General features: G+C 36.8%; 8 protein-coding genes across 15 annotated transcripts; 4 read left to right on the forward strand and 4 right to left on the reverse strand.

Moving 5' to 3' along the window:
* Nucleotides 1-127: 127 nt before the first annotated feature.
* Nucleotides 128-3,328, reverse strand: LOC18030967 ((E)-beta-ocimene synthase, chloroplastic). Its single transcript, XM_024149002.1, is given in 9 exon segments — nucleotides 128-442; nucleotides 896-1,147; nucleotides 1,254-1,392; nucleotides 1,689-1,725; nucleotides 1,728-1,906; nucleotides 1,987-2,318; nucleotides 2,351-2,415; nucleotides 2,569-2,833; nucleotides 3,032-3,328. Coding segments are annotated over 9 exon segments (1,770 nt in total). The 5' UTR covers nucleotides 3,218-3,328.
* Nucleotides 3,329-5,786: 2,458 nt separating this feature from the next.
* On the forward strand, nucleotides 5,787-7,390 carry LOC18030968 (60S ribosomal protein L15-1). The gene is made up of 4 exons (XM_006414249.2): nucleotides 5,787-5,875; nucleotides 6,032-6,198; nucleotides 6,649-6,846; nucleotides 6,921-7,390. The coding sequence occupies exons 1-4, from the start codon at nucleotides 5,872-5,874 to the stop codon at nucleotides 7,164-7,166; spliced, it is 615 nt and encodes a 204-aa protein (XP_006414312.1). The 5' UTR covers nucleotides 5,787-5,871; the 3' UTR covers nucleotides 7,167-7,390.
* A 255-nt stretch (nucleotides 7,391-7,645) lies between these two features.
* Nucleotides 7,646-9,301, reverse strand: LOC18030969 (UDP-N-acetylglucosamine transferase subunit ALG13 homolog). 3 transcript variants are annotated; one of them, XM_006414250.2, is made up of 4 exons: nucleotides 9,151-9,301; nucleotides 8,608-8,811; nucleotides 8,131-8,230; nucleotides 7,646-8,029 (listed from the first exon to the last, which is right to left on the reverse strand). In XM_006414250.2, the coding sequence occupies exons 2-4, from the start codon at nucleotides 8,788-8,790 to the stop codon at nucleotides 7,773-7,775; spliced, it is 540 nt and encodes a 179-aa protein (XP_006414313.1). In that variant the 5' UTR covers nucleotides 8,791-8,811; nucleotides 9,151-9,301; the 3' UTR covers nucleotides 7,646-7,772. The 3 variants fall into 3 exon arrangements, with proteins under 3 accessions (XP_006414313.1, XP_024005352.1, XP_024005353.1); XM_024149584.1 differs by having other exon boundaries at nucleotides 8,608-8,887; XM_024149585.1 differs by having other exon boundaries at nucleotides 8,608-8,839; nucleotides 9,151-9,285.
* Nucleotides 9,302-9,486: 185 nt separating this feature from the next.
* On the forward strand, nucleotides 9,487-12,207 carry LOC18030970 (phosphatidylserine decarboxylase proenzyme 1, mitochondrial). Its single transcript, XM_024148911.1, has 12 exons — nucleotides 9,487-9,671; nucleotides 9,938-10,026; nucleotides 10,119-10,172; nucleotides 10,271-10,336; nucleotides 10,416-10,476; nucleotides 10,574-10,683; nucleotides 10,768-11,009; nucleotides 11,095-11,201; nucleotides 11,340-11,407; nucleotides 11,503-11,580; nucleotides 11,662-11,784; nucleotides 11,889-12,207. The coding sequence occupies exons 1-12, from the start codon at nucleotides 9,488-9,490 to the stop codon at nucleotides 12,048-12,050; spliced, it is 1,344 nt and encodes a 447-aa protein (XP_024004679.1). The 5' UTR covers nucleotide 9,487; the 3' UTR covers nucleotides 12,051-12,207.
* Nucleotides 12,208-12,317: 110 nt separating this feature from the next.
* LOC112081911 lies at nucleotides 12,318-13,620 on the reverse strand. Of its 4 annotated transcripts, none has more exons than XR_002896797.1 (4): nucleotides 13,454-13,596; nucleotides 13,166-13,314; nucleotides 12,721-12,797; nucleotides 12,325-12,632 (listed from the first exon to the last, which is right to left on the reverse strand). XR_002896797.1 is itself a non-coding variant. In XM_024148912.1 (3 exons), exons 1-3 carry the CDS (start codon nucleotides 13,457-13,459, stop codon nucleotides 12,614-12,616), a joined length of 174 nt encoding a protein of 57 aa, XP_024004680.1. In that variant the 5' UTR covers nucleotides 13,460-13,603; the 3' UTR covers nucleotides 12,318-12,613. The 4 variants fall into 4 exon arrangements, 2 of the variants coding, with proteins under 2 accessions (XP_024004680.1, XP_024004681.1); XR_002896798.1 differs by having other exon boundaries at nucleotides 13,162-13,314; nucleotides 13,454-13,595; XM_024148912.1 differs by lacking the exon at nucleotides 12,721-12,797 and having other exon boundaries at nucleotides 12,318-12,632; nucleotides 13,454-13,603.
* A 706-nt stretch (nucleotides 13,621-14,326) lies between these two features.
* LOC18030763 (pheophorbidase) lies at nucleotides 14,327-15,683 on the forward strand. The gene is made up of 3 exons (XM_006414252.2): nucleotides 14,327-14,832; nucleotides 14,917-15,042; nucleotides 15,139-15,683. The coding sequence occupies exons 1-3, from the start codon at nucleotides 14,449-14,451 to the stop codon at nucleotides 15,418-15,420; spliced, it is 792 nt and encodes a 263-aa protein (XP_006414315.1). The 5' UTR covers nucleotides 14,327-14,448; the 3' UTR covers nucleotides 15,421-15,683.
* Nucleotides 15,684-16,344: 661 nt separating this feature from the next.
* Nucleotides 16,345-20,278, forward strand: LOC18030764 (probable pre-mRNA-splicing factor ATP-dependent RNA helicase DEAH8). Of its 3 annotated transcripts, none has more exons than XM_006414253.2 (2): nucleotides 16,345-19,743; nucleotides 19,916-20,278. In XM_006414253.2, the coding sequence occupies exon 1, from the start codon at nucleotides 16,694-16,696 to the stop codon at nucleotides 19,433-19,435; it is 2,742 nt and encodes a 913-aa protein (XP_006414316.1). In that variant the 5' UTR covers nucleotides 16,345-16,693; the 3' UTR covers nucleotides 19,436-19,743; nucleotides 19,916-20,278. The 3 variants fall into 3 exon arrangements, with proteins under 3 accessions (XP_006414316.1, XP_024004677.1, XP_024004678.1); XM_024148909.1 differs by having other exon boundaries at nucleotides 19,948-20,278; XM_024148910.1 differs by having other exon boundaries at nucleotides 19,902-19,943.
* Nucleotides 19,751-22,414, reverse strand: LOC18030765 (VAN3-binding protein). The gene is made up of 6 exons (XM_006414254.2): nucleotides 21,967-22,414; nucleotides 20,974-21,364; nucleotides 20,661-20,882; nucleotides 20,458-20,507; nucleotides 20,301-20,358; nucleotides 19,751-20,163 (listed from the first exon to the last, which is right to left on the reverse strand). The coding sequence occupies exons 1-6, from the start codon at nucleotides 22,327-22,329 to the stop codon at nucleotides 19,919-19,921; spliced, it is 1,329 nt and encodes a 442-aa protein (XP_006414317.1). The 5' UTR covers nucleotides 22,330-22,414; the 3' UTR covers nucleotides 19,751-19,918.
* Nucleotides 22,415-27,651: the final 5,237 nt, after the last annotated feature.

The raw sequence follows: 27,651 nt of genomic DNA on the forward strand, positions 1-27,651 counted from the left end.
CACATTCTCATCTTACCAAAAAATTCATATTGAGAAAAAAAAAAATTACAGCTAATTTAATAACATTCTCAACTCGTACCATTTTTTTTCTTATGAAAAATATATCTATAATGCAGCAAATACAGCTTTACAAATTAGAGTCATATGGAACGGGATTGAAGAGTACGGAGTGGATATAATCAACGGTCTTGGCCTTTTCGGGAAAGCCGTGGCCATCACCGTGCTGGTAGATACACTGTACCACGCGGTTAAGATTTGCGGCGGCTGCCACGAAATCACGGGGAAGAGAAGAAGTATGTGCCGTTTTGAAATCGGAGTTAATGACGTCCCACGAATCGCTGATCATACTTTGCATTTGTCCACGTGCCTCTTCCTCACTGGCTCTTGTCTGGTACATGTAACATTGGACTGACTTTGGTGAATCCCCTCTTGCCATCGCTTCCTGTTAAAATTTAGTGCTTTTATTCAGTGATATGTCTATGTAACTAGTTCAGTATTTTGTGTTGTTTATTTGTTTTGCCAAATATTTAGTGTTCAAAACTTATAAGTTATAAATTGTTTTTTTTTTGCGCTTAAAAAAAAGATATATTAGACGTCAATATTGTCTTGGGTGTTACTTCGAATATTTTTTTTAAAAAAGTGGAAACTTTCAGATTAATTGATTACATATAAGCATTAGTATTTATTCGAAAAAAGCGTAATTTCGAATTAAAAAACATAATAAGTGATGGATGGTCGACATGCGTCTAATTAATCATTTGAAAACCATTGTTCTTGGTTCCGTCTAACATTGATTTCGGGTCTAGAAGAATAATTATTTGCTGTAATCAGTGTATATACAACAAAAAAATAGATATTAGAAACTATATAACAACTACTAAGTACTAACGTATACCGTTGAGGTGGCGAGATCATTGGCGAGACGGAGGATGGTGGCCGAGCTCCGGACGACAGAGTGGTGGTTCTTGGAAACATCGGTTAGGTTTTGGTCGGAAATGTGGTCGGAGAATATGGAGAAAAGGTGGAGCAATATCGTTGGGACAGAACTCGAGATCAAACCATTTTGCATATATTCTTCGAAACTTGGTTTGTGTCCGGTCTTGTACCACTTCGCTTCAGTTAAAAACGTTTTAAATAGATCCGTCCACTAGGAAATCAACAAAACAAATACAAAAAAAAAAAACAAACAAATCTAAATAACATCAACATTTTTTAATTAAATGATTTATAAATGAAATTTATAGAAAACTTACAACTTGTTTAAGGTAAGGAATGACATTAAGTCCTTTGTCTCTGAGAACATCGTAACCCATTTGGTTGATCTCATTGTATAAAAACAGAAAACACATTTTCATGTAATCTGGAAGTCTTTCGACATGGTTCACATCCCATCTGAAAAAGGAACCAAATAATTATATTTATAGTTAAAATTTTATAGTTAATATAAATTTATAGTTAATATCATGGTTAATATCATGTGAGACAATCAGACATAAACAAAATAAAAGGTTTTTTAATTCCAAAAAATAAATAACTAATTATATATATGCATATTAATACTTAAAAGGTTTTTTTATTTATATATTTGAAGGTTTCTTATTGATTTCTTAAATAATGAGATATACCTGTATATTATTATTTTTTCTTTGCTAAAAAAACACGTGTCTATTTTTATCCAATATACTTACTTTTCGACCACATTTGTAAAGATCTCGAGCTCCTCTATGTGCCATAGATATCGTAAATATCGTCCATGATTGCAATTAATATGGCTATTTTGGTGAGTATCTTGCGGTAGTATTTAAACTCTGGTTCGTAAAATATTCCAATGCTCCAAAAATAACTCTCTGTGATTCGGTCTCTCACGAAGTCAAGTTGTTTCATAAGTCCTGTGCTGTTCCAAAAGAAGTTGATTAATTAATTAACTCATAGAGAATTTTTGTTTTTTTTTCATTTTGAGAGATACAAAAGATGTATATAGAATACCTAGAAATTAATTTAAGCTCTTCTTGATGATAAGCTTGTACCATGTTGAAATCAAGTGTTGCCAACTCTAGCAAGAGAGGATCCATGTCATGCTTTTTGGGGTACACATCTATGTACCATCTTGCTTCAAATCTCCTTAAGCTTAAATGGTACGGCTTTTCTAGTACTCGTTTCACCATCTCTAACATATAAGTTTCATCTTTTCCACAAATAGCTTTGTTATTTTCCTCGACAAACTCGTTCAATCGCTCATTTGCATAAGCTCTAGCCTCCTTGAGTTTAAACTCCGAATCCATTGAAAGATAAGAAGCTTCGTATAGAGAGAGTAAACCCTTAATATTACTTTAACAAAAAAAAAAAAAACCTTAATATTGTTGCGTAAATCTTCTTCGAATACTCCGGTTTTACTTTTAAAAGCGTCAAAAGCAACTGCAAAACGAAATACGAATACTTGTTATCTTTTGGGAACAGTCTAAACTAGTCAACCCTTTTTAAGTACCGTGGTATTGACTTGATTAGTCACATGATCGTTAATTAAACTATAAGTTGTTACAGTATAATAATGAGGTAATATGTAATAACCATGCGAAACATCAAAACCATGTTGCCTTAGGAGAAAAAATTCAAGAGCTGTCGCATGAAGATCTTTTGGTTCCCTTTCAGTTTCGCCGCGGTTGTCGTGAATCTTCTTCAAAATATTATGTATTTCGTGTTTATAATGATACGAGATTCCAAGTCTTTGCAAAACATCGATCATTTCTAGCTTCTCAATCGAACCTTGATCAGTCAGTGTCTTCCTCACCTCTTCCTTCAACAATTTAGCTTTCTCCACGGCTTCAACTTCTTTCTATTTATTGAGAGAGTGTTATTAATAATGTTAGGAATCTCATTTCTAAAGTAAAACTGAATCTACAATAATACAGACATGAAATAAGTCAACCTATTCATTACTAATTAATTAGTAGATTGAATTAGAAAATTCACGATTGACAAATAGTATAGTATGATTAATGAAACATGCACTTATAGTATTATATGTACGTACGGCATATATATTATGGAGATATTGATGATCCCATAGCGACGGACGATAGTTGGCAGAGCGGCGGCGAACGGTAACAGTCTGAGCCGACATCACTTTGGAGACGACGTTGGAAGGAAAACGCTTAGTGTTTCCATGACGAGCATTGAAAACAATAACTGAACTACAGGAGATATTGTGAGTAGCCATTTGTAAATTTACGCAATAAAGATTCAGGAAAACACGTTGGTTTGAATAATTATTACGTTCAATAAAAAAACTAAACGTTAATGACTTTTTTTTGTTTTCTTTCTTTTCTTTTCTATCAAGCATTACACTTGATGCATGTACATTTATATAGACGGAATGGTCGAGAAAATGATGTACCATTAAATCAATAAATCGTATTAAATATGAATGTCCTAGTATCAAACAAGTGACTATCTTCGATTTGTTTTTGTTTTTGTTTATTTTTAAAAAGGTTTATATCCCCTCGGTTTATTTTCTTTAATACTGTAAGACCAAAAATTCGCACAAAATAAAAGTAGCAATTTATTCACGAATATTGAAATAAACGTTATGAGAAGGAGGAGTTTAAAACCGATGTAAGAAACAAAAACATAAACGAAACAATGGAGGCGAGATAACTTTCTTTCCGTAACTCAAAGAATTGCTCGTAGTGCAATGGAATAATCTATTTAAGAGCCGAAAGCTACATTCGATAACAGATCTATTGAACTAAAAACTATGATACTCTCGAAGACTTATTTTTTGCAGGATGGAATTGAAGGAACTTTTGCTTTAAGATTTCGGGTGTGTTTTTGTGGGTGAGCGGTTGCTTTTCTTTCAAGAGAGACGATTTTATTTATAGTGGAGAAGAGAGTTAGGGTTCGGCCTTGTTGATCAAGTTTCAACGACTTGAACAATATGCACAAAAATATTTTCGAAATATTTTAGAAGGACGGCGATCTAAAATCGACCCAAAAGGAATTGCTCCACAACTCAGCGGCCAGCTACCTATAAGAGCCCTACGAGCCAATAAAAAGCAACGAGCCACAGCCAAAACGGTGCGCATGTGGTTTTTTTCTCTTCTCCATCTCAATTTGAACAATAATATAACTTAATCTTTATTTATATGATCATTCCAAAATTTTCCAAACTACCAATGTGGAAAAAATAACATGTTTCCTCATTTAAGTTAGTCATTTCACAGGCTTTTCCATTTATCCCCAAAGCTTCATCAATTCATACATACACATTTGTATAAAGCCCACAAGCTTTATAAAAATTGTTTCAACAAATACAACTACACTGCAAGTAAGTTAGGTTACAAAACAATTTTATAATTTAAAAGAAAGTATAACTAATGGTAATAGGCTAATAGCTCAAAGCATCAGACAGCCCGAGTCTGAAATTTTATTGACCAACTAAAATTAACATCGGGGATAGTAGATTTTAAGAAGATTCAGATTCAATGGACCAAACTTCGCGATTGGACAGACACCCAAAAAAGCAAAATATAGACACGTACAACTGATGATAACATTGACCTAATTTTGTTTGTTTTCATTTAATTCTCCTAGGAAAAAAATACAAAATATAAAGCGTACACAACTGTTTCGTATGTTTTCAACTAGAAAAGTCTACGTGAATTTTTCATAGTTGTTACTGGTTTTGCGTTCATAGACATATGTGCTATTTAAGGAAAACATTTTAAACATGAGACTGAGAATTTTTTTTTTTTGTTTTTTAATTACCCAGGAATCAATGTTTTTGTCTCTAAAGACGTTTGCGATAGTCAAAAATAATTGAACTCGTGGTGAGAGGGTTGGAACATTGCCAGAGAAGGGCCTTCAGAATGAACTCTTCAAGACTGGACCACCATCACTTGATTTATGAGACTTGGATGGATTGCTAATATGAGATAAGTTGTTATATTTTTGAAAGCTTGTTTCTTCGTGTAGGGTCGTGTGCGTAAACAAAAATCAGTATAGGTTGGTGAATAAGGCTTGTCAGATTTCTGTTTGGACTTGAAACCAGTTGGATACCCATACGTACTTCTTGTAGATCTAATCTATTATATGACCAAATCAACCACAAATTGATCAACTAACATGCCTCTCTTTCTTCTGGTAATCATAAGATCCTTTAACTGATTGGTTGCTTAAAGAAGATTGCATGTTTTGAACATGTTTGAACTTATCATTGAGACACTTGAAAGACTGAAGAATCAACATTAATGTGAACCGGCATCCGAGTAGACTTTGGGTTATCTTCTTGATCAAACATATTGTAAACCTCAAAGAACATTGGCTAAGTATTTTTTTGTTCATTATAATATGCGACTCCTAATGTTCTCATAATTGTCACTGACACCCATAAAAAAAAAATTCAATAACGCAGTATATTTCCCTCTCAGCCAACAAATCTTCAACAATGCGAGTTGTAACCTGAATGTTGGATACTAGTTCTTTCCACAATGACTGAGTTTGAATATGATATGAAGACAAATCCATGCAACCTTGTGGAGAAGAAAAAAATCTGATTCCGAAATTAATAAAATCTATGTAGATTCGAGTTAGGAAGTAGAGGCATATAAAGAGAAATAAAAACTTTATTTTAACCGAACAGCTGAAGTGTGAGGCTTTTTAAATACGAAACTTTCTATCATCATTCCTCTTGCTCTAACAAGTACGGGCTTGGTCCAAACTTCAAGCCCAGAAAAATGGGCCTTTATTTATTAATAACGTAGCCCAATTTAGTTTTATACAATGCTCCGCTGGATTAAAAACCCTAGCTCTGTACTATATCAGTGACAAACCCTTCATTGTGCCGGAGTTGTGCGGCTCTGCGAAACTTCGAAAATGGGTAAATCCTTCTTCTCATCCTTCGTCTTTTTCCGTTCTCCTCGTTCCTTAGATCGATTTATGTTCTGATGCTCAAATGACGTCTTTGTATCCGTTCTTGCCGATTACGTTTCCACTAACTTTGCTTATTGATTCGATGGATTTTGGTGAACCCTAGGTGCGTACAAGTATGTATCGGAGCTATGGAGGAAGAAGCAGTCTGATGTCATGAGGTTCCTGCAGAGGGTGAGGTGCTGGGAGTACAGACAACAACCTTCGATTGTCCGTCTCGTCAGGCCTACTCGTCCCGATAAGGCTCGTCGTTTGGGTTACAAGGCCAAGCAGGTAACTTTTCATAGTCCCCTTATTTGATTAACCTTGATCTTAGTTTTTTTTCCCCGATATTAGTACTAATGTCAAATGGTTTTGTAGTGGTTGGGTTTTATCGTTAAAAAATCAGATCTTGGAGTGTAGATACTGAGATTTTGTGACATGCTTATGATTTGGCCTAAGTTGCTTGATTTTGGGTTTTGTTTGTAGAGAGAAATAGAAGCATTGCTGGTTATGTGGTTTCTTGAAACACACATTTTTTCTTTAGAGAATTGTGTGTGTTAATGATTGAATCCCTCCCATGGCCAGCAATATTAAAATAGCCAGTCTGATATACTAATTCACTCGCTGGATTTACACTTATCTGAAAATCTAGCTCTTGTTCGGACTGGTACATGAATAATTCTGTCTTGCTCTAGCTTCAAACTCTGTAACTAACCTAGCTGGGGTGTTAATGTATGTCAGGGCTTTGTGGTGTACCGAGTCCGTGTGAGACGTGGTGGACGCAAGAGGCCAGTGCCAAAGGGTATTGTGTATGGAAAGCCCACAAACCAGGGAGTTACCCAACTCAAGTTTCAGAGGAGCAAGCGGTCTGTTGCTGAGGAGCGTGCTGGAAGGAAATTGGGCGGCCTCAGAGTCGTCAACTCCTACTGGCTCAACGAGGTATCACTCCTTTGACCATTCCTTACTAGAAGTATTATGTGTTTAAGATTCTAACGTATGAAGTCTTGAATCAGGATTCGACCTACAAGTACTACGAGATCATCTTGGTTGACCCAGCACACAATGCTGTGCGTAATGACCCGAGAATCAACTGGATCTGCAACCCAGTGCACAAACACCGTGAGCTCAGAGGACTTACCTCAGAGGGAAAGAAGAACAGAGGACTGCGCGGAAAGGGACACAACAACCACAAGAACCGCCCGTCTCGCAGAGCAACATGGAAGAAAAACAACTCTCTCTCCCTTCGTCGTTACCGTTGATTGCCTTTTTCTATTATTATTATTATCATCTTCTAGGTTCCATGCTGTTTCGCTGCTTTTATCTTTCGCATATTGACTTTTGTGTTTGCAAAATTTTGGAGACAACAATTGCGTTTGAGTTATGGTTTGAACCCAGACTTTATATTTGCTTGTGTTTTTTTTGTTAATCCCTTGTCCAATGTTGAACTACATTTCGAAATTTTCTTTCAACGAAGTCCACAATACGAAAGTTCACATTATCGGTAACATAATTCTATAGCTAATTTTGATTTCAGCTAACATTTTTCAACAGAGATGAATTTTCAGAATAGGAGGCTCCATTATCCTCTCAAACGTCAGACAAAGCTTTGCTGTTATGTATCAAGAATTAACATCAAAGATCAACATAATCCCTGACTAATTGTGATTGTCGCCAATTTCTCAACAGAGATGAATTTCCAATTTCGTCAGTCCGTTAACTGAGAGGATTCTATCAAACGTCGGAAAAAGCTTTTGCTATCATTGCGAACATGAATCTTTTACACAATGTCTAATGGTAAAAGCAGTCGTGTTATAGCATATTCAGTTAAAATCTGGAGACACAACACTTGTTCTCATGCGTCTATTTTAATCATCAGGGAATCCGAGGAACCTGTCGATAATGCGGGCAACAGGTGCTCCGTCCCCTGGAGTATATCGAACCAGAGACTCCAGATCCATTTTCATTAAGGCTTGGTGAAGCGTGTGAGGACGAGTGTAGTACAAATGCTTCCTCTCTTCTAGTGCTTCAGCTAATTCACACTGATGATTGTCCATAAGATCTTCGTTCACTACTACAATCAATGGCTTCCCCAGCTTTAGTGTCTCGAATATGCTTCCAGATCCTGTATCATTGAGAGTTGATTAACATTTCAGTATTTCGAAATGGCTCTCTGGTTGTGACTCTATATTCCATGAAAGGAGGTTGTAAAAGAGAAAAACTCACCAGCGTGACTAATCACAAGAGATGCAGATCGAATATAATCTGCGATACTAGAGGAAAACCTGAAGTAATCCACGACTAGTGATCCATCCGCTCCATCACACTGGATCAGTAGTAAGAAAATAAAAAACACACATGAGTAGCTTCATAGAGACATGATGAATTCAACGAGAGAAGAGTACAACAAGCAATGAAATTTTGAAAAAGCTACATCATCAAGAGAGCACCAGAAGATCAAAGTTACATCGATGAAACAAAATTGTAACTCTTTTTGCTATTATTGTTAAACTAAGCCGATCAGATTGTGAGAAAAGAGATTCACCTAAACAGAACATAACCAATCTCTGATGTTGCACTGCTTTCTACGGATTTAAATCGACTGTTACTCGTGATTATGCCTTCCACACAATTCTCATAATACCACAACCCAATCAAAAGCAAACAAAAGTGAAGAGAAGCGAGTGAAGAAGATAAAAAAACCTTGCTTGGAGAATAGATTCCTCGACCCATCTGAATGAGAAGATGAGTGTATCCTCTCTTCTGCAACTCGTCTTTAACATCTTGACTGACCACTGCTTCAACAAGAGCATCGAAACTCGTTGTTCCCACCGTCACAAACACTACCTTCTTCGCATCTCCACCATCATTCTCTCTGTCTTCCATTTACACCACTCGATTTTGTCTCTACGGAGAGATGCAGATCTTTGTTCAGCTTGTGATTAAAGTGAATTGTGGAAAACAACATCTGAGTTACTTATTCCTAATTTTATAAACCAGCAAACATATAAAAAACTTGTTTGACAGTAGAAACATTACTTTAAAATTCATTCAGACATTATATCGAACATGTAATCTACAGTATTATTTACGAAACCAAAAACTATCATATCTAATGAAATTTCTATTTCCATTAGAGTATGTAGCAGCTTAAGAATAAACCGTTTTTCGAATTTCAATCACGAATCGTACAATTAATTGAACTCTGAAGACTAATCTTCACAAATCACAAAGGAGGAAACTTACATTGACTGAGAGACCACCGAACACTAAAATGATGACATAGAAGTCGCCGGCGGTGATGGAGACGACACCGGCGGTGATGAAGAAGACACCAGCGATAGATCGATGCGATGGAGACGAGGATTCCTTGACAACGATAAAAAATTATAAAAATGTCTGTAGTTTGTAGAAAATTCCCATTAAATTAGCTACTGGGCTATAAAGGCCCAATATTTTGGCAAGTGCATAATGAGCGAACCCAAGACGAAACGCTGTCGTTTTGATTGTCGTCTAAAACAACGGTATATGTTTGCCCTGAAAACCCAGAGCAAAGAGGTTTCTCTGCAACTGGAAAAACGCCATGAAACCTCGATTTTCTCAGAATGTCTATTTATTGGGTCGCTATTCATTTGTCCGCCGCTTCCACCATACTCATCGCAGAACCTTCAGCTCTTTCCTCAATAATATTCGTTCGAATCACTTCGGAGCTCGAGCTTCCTCTATCGGCGGCGGAGGCGGAGGAGGTGGAACCGGAAATTCTAAAGGTAGATATATAAGCTACCGAAGCTCCCTTACAATTTTGCGCTCGCGAGTTCAGTCTGCAATTGAGAATCGTTTATTTTGCTTCTCACACTACAGTTGTAAAGATTCTGGGTTTCTCAGAAAGCTGTAGAATATAAAGCTGTGAGAAATTTCTTCAGTAGAAACCGCTTGTGAAGTTCGTATCGTGTTTTCGAGCTTGAATCATTGTTGTTGCCCTCGTTGGGGTTTATCATTTGACATATTACATAACTTTAAAATGGTAATGTAGGCAATGCTTTTCTCTTGCCCGGAGCAACAATGGCTACTATCCTTATGCTTGGAGCTCTTCATGCTCGTCGGCTCTATGAAGACAAGAAGGTAATGTCACTCGCATTGTAGAGATAGGCTAGGTTCTTTCAAATCAAATAGATTTAGTAGGTCTTCTTGGTTTTTAAATGGTTGATGAACAGATCGAAGAGAAACGGGAAAGGGGAATCGAACTTGAGTTCCACCAAGATGTTAAAGTAAAACCCTTTTTGTTGCTCTTTCTCTCTTCAGATTCAATACCTATTAAGTGTCTAAATCTTGACATGTTCTTACATGGACCTCCTCCTTATTGTAGGCCTCGTTCCTAGGAATTCTGCCTCTGCGATCAATCTCAAGAGCATGGGGTTCTTTGACGAGCCTGGTGAGTTTTTCTTTGTTGAAGCACTTATGGTTATTTTTATTGACCTTGATTTTCACTTGCTAGGTCTTTCTCCTCTCAGGAAATTCCGGTTTGGATGCGGCCTTATGTTTATAAAGCCTGGGCTCGAGCTTTCCATTCAAGTATGATCTCTTTGTTCTTGTATACATCTGCTGTTGGTTTTAGTTCTGGAATTATGCAGAGGAAGTGATTCCCAAACTGTTCTATCTGTATGTTCAGATCTTGAAGAAGCAGCTCTGCCTCTTGAGGAATATGCTTCACTACGGGATTTCTTTGTTCGCAGCTTGAAAGAAGGTTGCAGGTCTATCGACCCCGACCCTTGTTGTCTGGTAACCGGTAACAAGAACGTTGTTACTTTCTTTTATGTAGACTTTCTTTCTTAGGTTTGCTCTCTAAGATTTCAAGGAAATCAGGTTAGTCCTGTGGATGGCACCGTGCTAAGGTTTGGGGAGTTAAAAGGAAATAGAGGAATGATCGAGCAAGTCAAAGGACATTCTTACTCAGTACCGGCTCTTCTTGGAACCAACTCTCTGCTTCCTATGGTACCTGAAGGTAAGGATGAGTCTGAAGAAGAAGCTGTTGGAGATAAAGGCGACAAGTCTTGGTTGAGAGTCTCTTTGGCATCTCCAAAACTACGGGAGAGCAATTCAGCTAGGTCAGTGAAAAATCAACCTTAAACATCTCAGAAGTGACATTAGTGTCGAGAAAACCACAACTTATAACATGATATTTGGTTGCAGTCCAATGAAGGGGCTCTATTATTGTGTGATATACCTAAGACCAGGGGACTATCATCGGATACACTCTCCGGCTGACTGGAAGGCATTGGTTCGTCGACACTTTGCAGGTTTGGTTACTCTCTAATCTATCTTATTAGTATACAGGACAGCCTTTGTGTGGTTGGGCTTTTGCAACAATTTTTGGAGCCTGCGATTGGACTTTTGTGTACTGGTATATCTCTAACTAACAACAATAAAATTTTCAGGCCGGTTGTTTCCTGTGAACGAGCGTGCTACAAGAACGATAAGGAATCTCTATGTCGAAAATGAAAGGGTAAATGTTTTGCTTCTTAGTAGATTTACCAAATCTGTCTCGCAATTTAAAAAAAAAAGAATCTTCAGACATTGATCATCAGCTGTTAAGAACAGGTTGTGCTTGAAGGGTTATGGAAAGAAGGTTTTATGGCACTTGCTGCTGTTGGTGCGACCAACATTGGATCCATTGAGGTAGGTGTGATGAAAAATTGAAAAATCCTAAACTCCCTAAGCCCCAGACATTAAAGAAGTTTCTGATATTTGCTGTCATAGCTTTTCATTGAACCTGAACTAAGAACAAACAAGCCAAAGAAGAAGCTATTTCCTACAGAGCCACCAGAGGAGCGTGTCTATGGTCCAGAAGGTCATGGCTTAAAGCTCGAGAAAGGGAAGGAGGTTAGTAGGTCTAAAAGAGATAATGGAAAATTCCAATCTAAGGAATGTAACAAGTTCTTTTATTCATATCATCGCTAAATGGTTGATGTATATGGTCGATGCAGGTAGGAGTGTTCAACATGGGATCAACCGTGGTGCTTGTTTTCCAAGCACCAACCGCAAAATCACCAGAGGGTTCAAGTAGTTCCTCAGATTTTAGATTCTGTGTCAAACAAGGAGAAAGAGTCCGTGTTGGAGAAGCATTGGGAAGGTGGAGAGAGCAATGAGTACATGGCATTACATGCCCCACTGTTATTGTTTTTTTTTAAGTCAAGCTTTACATATTATGCACAAACACGATCTGACCAAATCATAACAAAGTTACTAGAAGTTTTTAGGCTACTCGTGAACAGAATTTGTAATTGCCCTTATACTACCTTTTGAATACCATATCTACTGTTTTGAAACTGTGAATAGAATCCAAAGTTAAGCAACAATTTTGATATACCACAGAGAAACAGAAAGCCAAATAAAAAAAAGCAGGAAGAGGATGCAGCGAACTAAGCTCGATATCATATAAATTCCAGTGAGTGAGTGATAATCTTTCCACCAAATAGAAGAGTTTGTGTTACATTATAGACCTGGAATAACCTAAGCAGGAAACAACCAATAACATTAAAGAAAAAGTACTCACATACAGTATATGGTTTATGAATCTGATATCGAAGGCTCATCTCTTACAGCCAATGTAAAAACAAGAATCCCCAATAATTTTACAGTCGTCCATATCAATACGTCATCATCATCCTTCTCATTTTCTTAGTTGAATTCAACCGCAGCCTCTAGCTTCCTATATCAAAACTTTGTTCCTGAAAAGTAAAGAAAAGTATCAGATTATTACTACCAATCGGTGAGGATTATAATACTCCAGAGTTACTTGACTAGCCAAAGAATCACCTTCATTAGCCTAAACAAGCTTTAACGAAGAGGAGCAACTAATTTTTTTGATCATCTATCAACCATGGATTCCCCACCTGAACTCGATCCAAACACAAAGTACACTGAAGCTTTCAGTCTCTACAAAGCATTGAAAAGGCTAACATTTTCAAAAATATATATTTACGAGCATTAACTTCTCTTCTTAAACCACAATTCCCTCTAATCCAAGTTTGAGACTGAATCACATCCCCCAAATAGTAAAGAACAATGCTAATTCATTTCACTGACTTAATAAACTTCGCTAAATGATGGTTATTGATCTCCCCACACACGAAATATAACATTTTGACGGAAATTAACAACTGATTCCAATTTGTCACTGAACGTGAAGCTACCCAAAGCTGTGAGTGTTTTGCAGATCGGATCAACGAAACAAAGAGATTGAAAGAAAAAGCACACCTACGTCTGTTTAGAGTACGAAGACGAGAAGGGGACACGTTTGTTGCGGAACATCATGTAACCAACGGGTAATACGACGCCGATCATCATCACCGCCGCTCCGATCAAGTACCGCAACAGACTCGGAGGCTCCACTTCTATCACCGTCTTGAACTGCAGATTCCGCAGGACGCGGGAATACAAAGTTCAGCAAAAACTGGAACAAAACGACGGCGGAGAAACGAAATGGAGAAAAGAAAGCGGAAAATCGGATATTTGAGATCCAGAATTACATATTGAGCGAGGAATTTACCGGCATTATAACGTCGGAGAACTGGATTTCGCCTCTCGCCGGTGATGAATCAAACTTCGTGGTAGAAGAGAAGAAGAGAGATCTAGACTTCTCTCCGGTGAGATTCGTCAGGTGAGTCTTTCTTTTTTTTTTTTTTTCCTTATTTCTCACTACTTTTAATGGGTCTTTACATTACGGCCCATTTATCTTTTACTACAATTTCATAAACGAGGCTATAGTGTTTTACTGTTTAGGGAAGTTTTGAATCTAACACATTTGTCAAAGGAAACAACATGATTTGGTTTTTTAGCTAATTCCTATCAAGAACTAAATGAATTACTAAGAAAAAGCATCAAACAACACAGATGCAATAGTAAACAAAGCAACTAATAAACAAGATGTTACACTTCAACCGGTTACACCCTCTCATCTCTTCACGCTTTCATAAATTGAAAGTCTTATTCTTCGGTAAAATATTTTCAAATATCTAATAGCAGAGAAGTTTGAAAATTAGAACTACCATATGAGCATAAAATTCTGTAGATTCCATGATTAATATCAATTAGTAATTTTTTCTTTCACTCGAATACTGTATATAATTACGTCTTTTACAAGTTTACGTCTTGTTCTTTTCGATAACCAAGAAAATTTGGAATTTAGACACACAATCTTTTTGGGATAGAGACAGGACTCGGTTAGGTTCACTGTCTTCTTCTTTTTTGTGTGTACGTGTGTGCTATCCGGTTGTTTCCAAACTTTTTCCATATTTGAACAGCTTTGTTTTGGAGATTTTTGACTTTTCACTCTTGAAGTGCAACATTTGTGTGATAGAGTGAAGACACTTCTCGGAAAAGAAGAGAAGAATAAGATGTTAATTTGTTTCCACGCGTCAGATAACACAAGTTGGGTTTGTAATCGATATCTCCAAAGTGTGGACCAAAACACATTCACTTTTGTCTTAAACTTTTAAGTGGATTAGAGTTAAACAACAAACGTAGAGAGACACAGAGTGCGATATGGGAGGAGGAGACGATGGTGGTGACTCAGTAATTCACTTTGTGTTTGTTCATGGAGCCAGCCACGGAGCTTGGTGTTGGTATAAACTCATCACTCTTCTAGACGCCGCCGGATTCAAATCCACCACCGTAGACCTTACCGGCGCTGGAATCAACCTCACCGACTCTAACTCCGTCTTTGACCCTGACCACTATAACCGTCCTCTCTTCTCTCTCTTGTCCGATCTCCCTGCTCACCACAAAGTCGTCCTCGTCGGACATAGCATGGGAGGAGGAACTGTCACCGAAGCTCTCTGTAAGTTCCCTGGAAGAATCTCCATGGCCGTTTACGTCGCCGCCGATATGATTCAACCCGGATCTTCCTCTTCTCCACATTCTTCTAGCGTGAGCCACGACTCTTTTAACTAATTAACACATCTCTCTGTTTTTTTTCTTCTTATAACAACAAGAAATAACATGGTTTTACAGAAGCGTTTTGGAGAAGAAGAAATATGGGAGTACACATACGGAGAAGGCGCCGATGAATCTCCCACCGGAGTCTCCATGAAAAAGCAGTTTATACGCCAGTATTACTATAGCCAAAGCCCTCTTGAGGTTGATTACTATCTTATGAATTATTGTTTTAAGATTATGATCATGTGGTAACTAAATAATAATACTAATATTTGGTTATAATATATGGTGGTATAGGATGTAACTTTGGCATCTAAGCTGCTTCGACCTGCTCCTGTGAGGGCCTTTCGAGGTCTTGATAAGCTGGCTCCAAATTCTGCGGCAGAGAAAGTTCCTCGAGTTTATATCAAGACTGGTAAGGATAATCTATTCGATTCGCAGCGTCAAGACCGTTTGGTGGAGAATTGGCCACCTTCTCTGTTTTATATCCTTGAGGAGAGTGACCATTCTCCTTTCTTCTCTGTCCCAACCACCTTATTCACTTATCTACTTCGTGCGGTTTCTTTTCTTCAACTATAACTCAAAATACTTCATTTTCAGTTTGACCCCATGTCTCTCATCCTTCGTACACTATATATCGACCTTATTGTTGATTTTATGGTCGGAATAAGTACATTTTGTTAATGTTTTTCATTTGAGTTTAAATAAGCTTTACCCGTGAAGCAATCAAGGAGAAGTTTTTAGTAGGCTTTTGTTATTGGTTTGTTCCATGGGTAAGAGAAAGAGAAAGGAGAATCCTGTATTCCTTGGTTTCTTTGTCAATAAACTGTCTTCTTCTTCTATATTTTTGGGTAAGGTTTACATAGTTTGGAATCAAATTAGAACATAATCAACACAAAGGGAAGAAAAAATAAACCACCCCACATAGGTAGCGTTAGAGTGAGATTTCAAGTGTCAACAACTTCTTCTCAGCCTCCACCCAAATCAGTAAACCATATATTGTATAGGATGCAAATGATTATATATTTAGAAGAACAAACAATTGGTAGAATTAAACATTTCTCTAATTTTTTTACTATTTAGATTGAATTATGTATTCTAAAGTTTCACTATTTGGGCTGAAAAATGTGGAAAAAATATTGAACTCATTCCACTAAAAACATTGAAAAAAGGAACAAATTTTGGAGAAAAACATTATTCTACTATACTCTTTTGAGGAGAATTTGAAGAATTTAATTATTTCTTTATTTATCTTTTTCTGCTAGTATTTTTTCTTTATTTCTTCACTTATATTTATTTAATTATCTACTAATTACTATCATTTGGAAATCCAAGCTGTTTGTTTGATTTAGAAATCCAAGCAAAATCACTCATTAATTAAGTTTTAAAACTTAAAATCGAATATTTCTCAATAATTTATTTTACTGAAAACGAAGTTTTTTTATTTTGAATTTAAAACAAAGTTTTTATATTAAAAATGAGATACACGTTTTAGATAACTTTTAATTGAAATGAAACTTTTTCACGTTTCTTTTTTTTGTCGTAACTTTTTTCACGTTTTAAAAGCAATAAATATTAAGACACGTATTTTTTCTTGTTTATCACGTATACTTGACTTTTCTCATCATAAATAAGGAAAAAAAAGCCAAGCAACAAAAGGAAATTCCCGAACCCAAATTGAGACTCTGTGGCCGGACGAGAACTATATGTAGGACACTAAAACAGATATCGGAGGCAGAATTACAGACTTCTTAGCCAAAATCTGAGAATTAGGGTTTGTCTCTTCGTCAATTGAAATCATAATCTCCGGCGTTTCCGTTACAATCCGTAGAATCTCTGCTGTAATCGAAGAATGGAGAGCAATGATTTAAAGAAGACGAAGACCCTTGAATTCGCGGGAGAGATGCATTCGACAGTTCAGGTACGAGCATCTGTTGCGAATCTGGATTTGTATAAGCATAGTGAAGATAATCGAGATAGGTTTATAGCGGATGAGAAAATACCTCGCGGAACTGTTTCTGTAAGCTTTAAATTGAATAGCTCAAAAAAGAGTATTAGAAAGAGAAGCAGGGAATCGGAAGAAGAAGATGATGATGATAAGGTTTTGGGGAACTATGAGATTGCTAGGTTAAGGGAAGTCTCTAGACGAGAGTATCTGAAGAACAGGGAGAAGAAGAAGATTGAGGAGTTAAGGGATGAGATAGAATTTGAGCTTTCACGGTTTGATGGTGTGAAACTCACTGAGAAAGAAGAAATTGAGTTTAGATACAAGAGAGAATTGTATGAGCTGTTGAAGAAAACAGAGGATGATGTTGGTCGTTATAGAATTCCAGTTGCTTATGATCAAGAAGGGGTTATTGATCAGAAGAAGAGATTTGCTGTGGCGACGCAGCGATATGGTGAGGGAAGCAGCACGAGAGGCATGACTGAGCAAGAAGCTTGGGAGAATCATCAGGCTCAGAAAGCGACTGTGAGGTTTGGTGCTAAGAACAAGAAGCAAGCTTCTGATGGGTATGAGTTTGTGTTTGACGACTTGGGAGGTTTTGTTGAGACATCTAATGAGGTGGAAACCGAGAAGCACCGAGATCGTGACTCGAGAACAGTTGCAGAAAAGGATAAGGAAGAGAGGAATATGCTTCCGATTCATGCATACCGGGATGAATTGCTGAAACTCATTGAAGAAAATCAGGTTCTTGTGATTGTTGGGGAGACAGGGTCTGGAAAGACAACGCAGATACCGCAGTATCTTCGAGAAGCCGGATACACAAAGCGTGGAAAGATCGGTTGCACTCAGCCTCGGAGAATTGCTGCAATGAGCGTTGCTTCCCGAGTGGCTCAAGAATTGGGTGTAAAACTCGGACACGAGGTTGGATATTCTATTAGATTCGAGGACTGTACTTCAGACAAAACAGTTTTGAAGTACATGACTGATGGGATGCTGCTGCGAGAGCTACTCATAGAACCAAAACTCGATAGCTATAGTGTCATCATGGTTGATGAGGCGCACGAAAGAACGCTCTCCACTGATATTCTGTTTGGGTTAGTGAAGGATTTAGCAAACGTTAGGCCTGATCTGAGGCTAATAATCTCCAGTGCGACGCTTGAAGCTAAGAAGTTCTCTGAATATTTTGATTCAGCTCGGATTTATATGATTCCGGGAAGAAGATATCCAGTTGAAAAGTTCTTCAATAAATTGCCTGAAGCCGACCTCTTAGACACGGCGATACGCACAGTGTTTCAGATCCATGAGACTGAGCCACTTGGAGACATTTTGGTTTTCCTCACTGGTCAAGAAGAGATTGAAAAAGCAGAAACGAAGTTGAAGCTAAGGATGATAGATTTGCGTACAAAGAGCTCTGAGATCATCATCTGTCCTATCTACTCAAATCTCCCGACCGAACTACAGGCCAAAGTGTTTGAACCGGCCCCTAAAGGATCGCGGAAAGTTGTCCTGGCAACGAATATTGCAGAAACATCGATAACAATTGATGGAATTAGGTACGTAGTTGATCCGGGGTACTGCAAGCTCAACTCCTACAACCCAAGAACCGGAATGGAGTCACTGCTTGTAACTCCTATTTCCAAGGCTTCCGCAGAGCAACGAGCTGGTCGGTCTGGGAGAACGGGGCCGGGTAAATGTTTCCGGTTGTACAACGTCAAGGACTTGGAGGCCACCACAGTACCGGAAGTCCAAAGGGCGAACCTTGCAAGTGTTGTACTTACTTTGAAAAGTCTTGGGATTGAAGATGTGTTCAATTTTGATTTCATGGATCCTCCACCTGCAAACGCTCTATTGAAGGCTCTAGAGTTGCTCTATGCTCTGGGCGCTTTGGATGGAAAGGGTGAGATTACTAAGTTAGGGGAAAGAATGTTGGAGTTTCCGGTTGATCCGATGCTATCAAAGATGATTGTTGGTTCGGAAAGGTACAAGTGCTCGGGAGAGATGATCACAATAGCCGCCATGTTGTCTACAGGGAACTCCATCTTTTATCGACCTAGGCAAGTACGTGAAGAATATCTTGCCGACATTGCTCGGATGAATTTCTACACAGAGAATGTCGGAGATCACATCGCGTTGCTAAGGGTTTACAATTCATGGAAGGAAACAAACTACTCGAGTCAATGGTGCTACGAGAACTACATTCAGAGCAAGAGTATGAGAAGAGCTAGAGATATACGTGATCAGCTGGCTGGACTTTTAGAGAAGATTGGAGTAGAACTTACTTCTAACCCGAATGATTTAGACGCGATCAAGAAGGCGATCCTGGCGGGATTCTTCCCGCATTCTGCAAAGTTACAGAAGGATGGATCGTACAGAAGAGTGAAAGAACCTCAGACGGTGTACGTACATCCTAGCTCAGGCTTATTTACGGCGTCACCTTGTAAGTGGTTGGTGTATCATGAACTGGTATTGACTACCAAGGAATACATGAGGCATATAACCGAGATGAAACCCGAGTGGCTAATTGAAATAGCTCCTCATTACTACGAGCTTAAAGACATCGAAGAAGCTCGGCCAAAGAAAACTCAGAGAAGCGGAAGATCCCCGATGTCGAAGGTTGGTGATACTAACAAGAAAGTAAAGAGGTACTAACATCCAAACTTAGTCATTTCTCTCTGTTTTTGAAAAAAAGTTGAAAACATTTGTGATACTATTACTATTTCATATTCTCTCCTGAAAGTTTCTTATATGTTTAGTCACCATCAGTTTCTGGTATGAATACTAACTACTGGATTGTTTCCATTTTATAAACCCATGATTCTGAGTTTTGTCGAGTATTAAGTGGAGACTATGGACGACTGATAAGAAAGGAAGAAATCAAGAATTCAACAGCGACAATGAAACTCACCAGGATTATCATTGGGGAAGAAGCCATGGAGAAACACCTGGACATTCCTCCGGTGAGATTCATCACCCTTATTATAATCTTCTTCATTATTTCCAGTGAAAAAATGCTTACAACTTACTGAGATAAAAACAACAGAAGATGAAAAAAAAAAAAAAAAAAAACACTATGCATACTTACAGATAATTGTGCTTGAAATAAACACTAATACAGTTAACGCAAGACAGGACTTATGTGGTAGTATCGCCAATGTTTGTAGTTTCAAGAGAAGTGTTGATAACCTCAACAGCAGTTACTCGATGGAGAAGATTCCGGATGCTATCCACCCATGTCTGCTTATCGGCCTTGCTCTTGCACATGAACTTTGTTAGACCTTTCCCTGTACTGATTCCGAAATATAGCTCTTCTTCTGCGTTTTCCGTTTCATTTCCATTTTGCAGGCTCGAGACTGTCTCGCATACATCATTTACAATGCCTGTAGTGATTCAACCATTGGATTATATAAACGCACTGGACAAAGTCCCAAGATTTACTTGAGCGTATACAGAGTAAACACCATGACCATTGAAAGAAAGAAGATTTATCTGAAGGTGATATTAGTCAGTTAGCTACCTTTGCTTTTCATGGAGAACGCTCCTCTAACATGTTTGCTTTTGATTTCTATTACGACCTGCAAAGAGAAAACGATCAGAAAAGTCAGCTAAGTCAACTCTAGAATCAGACGAGCATGAAAACTTTGTTTGCTTCGATGAGTATTCGATTTTTTAACCTGAGATTTCTTGTTGATGTACACTTTTATATGCTTCCACCGCAGAACTCCTGGAAAGTCCAAAAGTCAATTCATTAAATCCCGTAGTAAGTGAAAGTTCTTTGTTCCTTACATACACACAAACGTCGAATATCCACTTTCTTGATATATCATCATTTGAAGAAGAAGCTCAAGATAATCTCTTTCTGAAGATTTATTTTTACCATTTCGTGTGCACTGCATTAGCTCTCCATTACAAGCCAAATCTGATTCCTCGACGCTCTGTGCAGATATTATATGTTCATCAGTGGAGGTTGTGCTGGCGCAATCCAGCTCAGAAGAGCAATCATGAGTTTCTGGTAAAGCTCTTTCGCAAGGGCTAATAGCTGCATTGTTCTTAGCTTCCTTTGGTAGTCTTGCCCTTAATGCTGCTTCTCCTCTCACTGCTACATGAACCGAAACAAAAACGAGAAACATATATTAATGATCAAACTCAATCTGCATTGGCGAATTGAACTCGATTATCATCAATTTTACCAGTTGCAGCAGCAGCCGTTAGAGTCAACAAATCGCCCGGACCACGAACATCGACGGCGGATCGGACAGCAGAGACGACGCGATCGTGGCCGGCGCCGGAGATTTCCGCCAATTCGAGGCAGTGAGAAGCTAAGAGCTCCGATGCCGATGCCAGCGCTGAGCTCATTTTTGATTCACTGAAGCCGTCTTTGTTGCTCGAAGCGGTCACGGCGGCGATGGCCGTCGCAAGAGACGCAATGGAGACGGCGGTATGAAGATGAGCGTTCTCCACGCGAGCTTTGTCTTTTTTCCTTACGCCGGAGACCCTACCGCCGACAAATTCTCGGTGGCGGAACCATTTTCCGATCGTTCCCGCTCTCCGCGCGTGAACCACACTCGCTAGCTTTCCCGTCTGTCGAGGACATTTAAAATGTTGTGGGCTTTTTACAAATTGGGGAGCTATATATTATTTTGGGCCTACTAATATTTGGCCTATACAATAAAACACCTAGCAGACTTTTAATTCTTTTTTTTTTAACAGAATGTTTTTTTTAGATATTAGTTACGGAATAGTTTCTTATCCAAAAGCAATATCGTTCTTACACATTACTTGAGACATAATGAAAGGAATTTCACACAAGAAAAGATACACGTAGATTTTGCAGATAATGTTTTTTCCTGTTACAATGCTCGTATTTTTTTTTATGACATGCTCCTCCACTCAAAAACGATACTCTTGTTTCTATCCAATTACTCTTTTCTGTCTAAATTTTACAAACGTGCGTCTTAATATATCTTCAAATTTTACTACTTTTAAATCCAATTATTGACATACTTCAACTACACAAACCAAAATCATTATCTTTGTAACTAAAAAAAATTCGTCATCTTATTTTTTTTTTTTTGAGCAAACAAATCGTTATCTTTGTTTCTAGTATCAAAAATCAAAATAACATACAATTATAAAAAACATACACAAATGAAAGAGAAGATGAAAGCAAAGAGACGGCTTACGAGTAGCGGTGGTGGTGGTGGTAGTGGTGCCGGAGCCGGCGAAGTGATGACGGCCAATTGAGATAAATTAGGGTTTTTGTTGAGTTGTTTATTAGACTTCTGCGAGGATAAAGCTAAAGAGATTTCAGACGTGGAAATGCTCCATGATCTGCATAGAAACTCCATCGGCTCTCTTGGAGTTTTAGGCTGAGGAGGGATCGGAGGATACGTCGCCGGAGACGACGAAGAACACTCCGATGTCTCATTTTCCGGCGCAGATGACAAAATCACGCTCTCGTTATCATCATATTCTTCGATTTCTTCTTCCTCTGCTACTTCTTGTAATCCGTATGGAATCAAGTTTAGCATACGATCATGATCCATTTAGCTCAGATCTCTGTTTTGTGAAAATATTCTAACACTTGCGCACTGTATATGGAAGCTCTTTTTATATGTTTGTGTATTTGTTGATATATCGTATATATAAAATGATATATGCACACACACCATGGTTGATGTATATATAAAGACAGATGGCCACACTCTAGAGTCAAAGAGAACATCTTTGACAAGGCAAGGTTTAATGGAAGACGTGGATCTTGTGCTATTTTAATTTTCATTTTAATTTATAAATTTTTTGCACTTAAGTTTAGACTAATCGTAGAATTTGTGGAACGGCAGAAAGCATCTAGACAAACTATTATTGAAGTCATATTGGAGTGTGTAGTGGTTACAAGAGGATATGTGGATTTTCTATCTTAAAATAACGACTATTTAACAACCATAATTTATTTACATAGATTTCTATGTAGATTATATACACATCTACCTGTTAAAAAGTTTTTATTACGAATTTTGGTGATTGATGTGGATATATATCATAAATAGTTGTTTAAGATGTATATTATTTAGTTGGGTTCCCTATTTAGTTCAGCATACATTATAGGATTACTTATATTAGGTCAAATATTACATAAAATACAATCTATTATTTGTGTTAGTAATATATCGTTTTGTCACTAGTCACCACTAAAATTCAAAGTTGTACATATTGTTGACAAAAGAAATCATTATTGTTATAGAAAATAATTATATGATAAGTTGAAATTCAATCACATCGATCGATAGTACTTGCACATGGAAACATGTACATAGTACATATGATGAAAAGTAATTTTTAGCTAGAATAATCGAATAGCCAAATTTTCAAACTTACATAAGATTTCGAGTTGAAATCAACGTTTGACAATTGACAGTATCAGTTCGTTACGAACTAACAGGACAGTAATCGATTGAAGCCACTTATTCACCCATATCAAATTTTTTACGTAAACAAACAGGACAATAATTAACTAAAGGATTTTTTTGGACGTACCAATTATCATATTGTGGTCATGATTTTGTTTTTTTTTTTTTTTTTTTTTTTTTTTGTTAAACGCCATTATTTTGGTTGATGCTTAAAAATTATGTTTCTTAGGTATTTTTTGGAATGGTTGAGTTATTCCGTATTGTATTATTTTTTTACTTCTAATAGAACAATAGCTATGCAGTGAGTTTACTATGGTCAAATGGTTCATATAGATATATTATATATCCGTTTCCTCATACGTTACGTAACATTTTTATAATGTGGTCATGTTTTTTTGGTTAATACTTTGATAGTTGTATTTTTGTTTATCTTAGTTCAAGTTATTTTTGACAGTATCATATTATAGTAAAAAATTAAGCCTTTAATTAGTCCAATTCCAAAAAAGATAAGTCCTTGTCAGTACTTTGGGATTGGAAGATAACTTACATTTTCTTTTTATTTAACGAAAGCTAACCAAACTTCAATAATGTTATGAGATAGTGTTGTCTGGTCCCATCAGAGGTGATACAATTTCTCTTTTCTTAGTCAACTGAATTAAAAAATAATAATAGTATAGCATATACCAGTGTAAATAATTACAATATTTACGATATATATAGTTCGTGTGAAACATGAAAGCCGAATTTTTCTTACTAACGTTTGAGATACTCTACTGGTATTATATAATGAAAACTACGTAAATTCACTCCCAACGTTTTTAAGTGATCTATTAACCTATAAAATAACTTTACATATAAAATTTTTAATATTTTTTTGAAAAGATTTGAAGGATGAATCAGTAAATGAAACGCAAACTATAATGAAGCTCGCTTTTGTAAAGTTGTTGAAGAAAGTCATCGTCCCAAAGAGAAAAATAAAAATAACTAAAACGCTAAAATCAAAATCTTGCATGAAGGGGAATTAATCGTTTTTGCATGGTGCAACGTCATTTTCACTTTCACATTATTGCGGTGCATTAATATAAACGAAACCTTATTTGATTGAACTTGCAAGTCCCACCACGCTTACATAAGTACCCAATACCAGATTATACAATTCTTCTATTTTTAGGAATTAATACGATATATTTAATCTGCAGTTGACGAAGCTCTGACAAAATGATTTTTCTTAAGTTCATCTTTCAAACACACTGCAATTTCTCTTTTACAAAATAAACGGGGAATTTATAATCAATCTGGATTAATCTTAATCAAATGAAAACATATCTTAAATTTAGTAGATTCGGATCTTAAATCATTGAAAATGTAAAATGATAGTCTTTTTAAGCAAATAAAGATAACTTTAAAATGATATTTTGTGAAATTAAAAGAGTGTAATTTTTTTAAAAACATCTTGAGATTGAATGAATTATAAAAAACGTTGTATTTTTATTTTATATTGGTTCTTGAAATTCATAAACAAATTTTTTTGACCCAATTTGTTTTTGTTTATTCAAATTGTATTAATTTGTTTGGTTGAATAGGAAATGAAGTAATTGGGTGTACGTGAGCTGGAGTGTCAAGAGGAGCACAAGTTGAACGACATCCTCCACCTGATTTCAATGTGTTTATTATGTTATGTGTCTTTTCTTTCTTCTATTCCATCTCTCACGCGTTTTTAATCATCATCACCTTCATACCGACCCTTCATTTATGTTCTAATTATTTTTGTATCTATCTTCCTCCAACTATTTTTGTTTTTGTTATTTGTTTTGTCTCCACGATAACAAATGTTAAACATAATTATATATAATGGTGTTTGGATTAATACATCTAGTTGCTCCTTCTCTAGACTGACATATTAATAAAAGTTAGGATAACTCAAAAGCTGATAATATATACAAAGCTATACTCAATAAGTGTTAAGTTTACTTTAATATTTCATTTTCAACCAAATGAGTCTTTGGTAATAGCATTTATCTAAATCCGATTGCATTACCTATATCTCATCTTCTATTGCAGCCCTTATGGGTTTCGATCGACTTAATTCCTCAATTAACCATAAAAAAATTCATTTAAAAAAAATAAATAAATATTTGACCAAATACAAGAAAAACAATAAGAAATCTAATTTTCAAAAAATATAGAATCATTGACAAAATAGCATATGGAATATGTATAAGTTTGTCGATTTCAAAGTAGCCTTTCAGTCAGTATACTTTTTTGTTGGGAAATTTAACATTACATGCATACTTCTGATTAGTAGAACTGCATTTGACATCCTAACCTTTTTTCAAGGTAACAAAGATGAAAAAGAAAAACTCATAACTTTTGAACAATCTGTTGAATATACCTAGTTTGGTACATGTAATATTTTATTAAAGGATATCTATAGATATTTTATTAGCTAATGGTATGTTCTCTAGCTATTTGAAGGTAATATTTTATGAAACATACATATGTATTACTGAAACAGACTTGTTTTGCTTTATAGTGATAACTAAGAGGTGATCCAAGATTTTACCGACTAATCTCATAATAGTAGTTTACTTACCGGATTTTTTTATGAGTCTGAATAATATAGCACCATTTGAACTGGTCAAACGGGAGTGAAACAATTCCTACTAAATATTGAATCGAAAACAAAAATAACTTAGGTTAAGATTTAAAACAACCTTATTGACATACTTATTCCAAAAATAAACATTAATTATTAAGAGATATTAGAAAATATTAGGCTTATTGGGCCTTGTATAGTTAGTTATTAGAATTATTAGAATAATTTGTCCCACATTGCTAGTTTCTAACTTAAGGTTGACTAATGTACTTGTATATATATGTGTCTTTAAGCTGATGAATAAATCACTTCCGCAAATTACTTTGACATGGTATCAGAGCCTAAGACTACATAAAGTTTTGGTCTAGCTCTTGAATCAGAGCCTAAGGCTACATAAAGTTTTAGTCTAGCTCTTGATTCAAATTCTTGTTTATAAGTTGTGGTTTATTGGAAAAAGCAAACCGACGAGGTCTTGCTCTTTTGTTTTTGGTGAACTCGGACCGACGAGGTTCGGGATTTCTGTAGAGCCATAAGGGCTTGGGATTTCTTTGTTCGGTGGAGAAACCTGGGAATTTCTCTGTTTTTTTAGAAAATATGAGATTTCAGAGTCGATGAATTAATTGTTCTTATTGTTTGAAGTATGGTCATGATGTGAGATCATGTTATCAGGTATATGGATATCCAGATTGGTGGCTGGAGAAGTATGGAAAACCTACGGAACATGTGTCACACACTGAAAAACGTGCGTCACACACGGAGGCGTCACAGGTTGATCCTCAGGCTGTGACAGGGCTCAAGAAAGATCAATGGCATAAGCTTGTTCGATGGTTTGATTAGAGATAGCAAATCGTGTGAGTGATAACACCTATACAGATGAGTGGATTATTGATAGTGGTGCATCGCACCATATGATGGGTACGTTAAGTGGTATGTTTGATGTGCATAAAGTCTCACCGTGTTTAGTGGGTCTGCCTAATGGAAATGTTGTGGTTGCTGATAGAGAACGAAGTGTGGCATTGACGGAGAAGTTAACTTTGACACATGTGCTTATTGTCAAGGAACTCAAGTGCAATCTCATCTCTGTGTCACAGATTATTGATGCAATGAATTGCATTGTATTGTTCTCCAAGCAAATGTGTCAGATACATGATCTTGCTTTGCAAATTCTGATTGCAGTGGGTGAAAGAAAAGATGGATTGTATTTTCTACAAAATATTCAAAAGACCGTGAATGTGGCGAAGGTCAGTAAGTTGGGGTCTTTGGAACTTTGACATAAAAGGATGAGACATGTTTCTGAAAAGGTTATTAGGAGATTGCCAGAAGTGGATCAAAAGAGTGTTAGTGTTTCTGATTGCGATGTCTGTTTCCGAGCAAAGCAGTGTCGGAATGTATTTCCTGTGAGTACAGAGAAAAGCAAAGAATGCTTTGAGATGATTCATTGTGATTTGTGGGGGCCATAACGAACACAGAGCGTGTGTGGATCCTCTTATTTTTTAACTATCGTGGATGATTATTCTAGAGCTGTGTGGGTTTTTCTTCTTGCTGATAAAACACAAGTTCAGAAAACAATGGTAGATTTCTTTGCTCTCATTCAACGTCAGTTTGAGAAACATGTGAAAATCGTGTGAAGTGATAATGGTAGTGAATTCATGGGTATGAAGGAGTATTTTCGTACATCAGGGATAATTCATCAAACTTCGTGTGTGGGAACTCCTCAACAAAATGGTAGAGTGGAGCGAACACATCAACATATATTGAATGTCTCACGAGCGTTGAGGTTTCAGGCAAATTTACCAATAGAACTTTGGAGTTATTGTGCTTTGAGTGCTGCGTATCTAATCAATCGTACGCCTTCTGTGTTA

This window comes from Eutrema salsugineum, unplaced genomic scaffold (assembly GCF_000478725.1).
Source record: "Eutrema salsugineum unplaced genomic scaffold, Eutsalg1_0 scaffold_1, whole genome shotgun sequence".
Classification (NCBI taxonomy): Eukaryota; Viridiplantae; Streptophyta; class Magnoliopsida; order Brassicales; family Brassicaceae; genus Eutrema; species Eutrema salsugineum.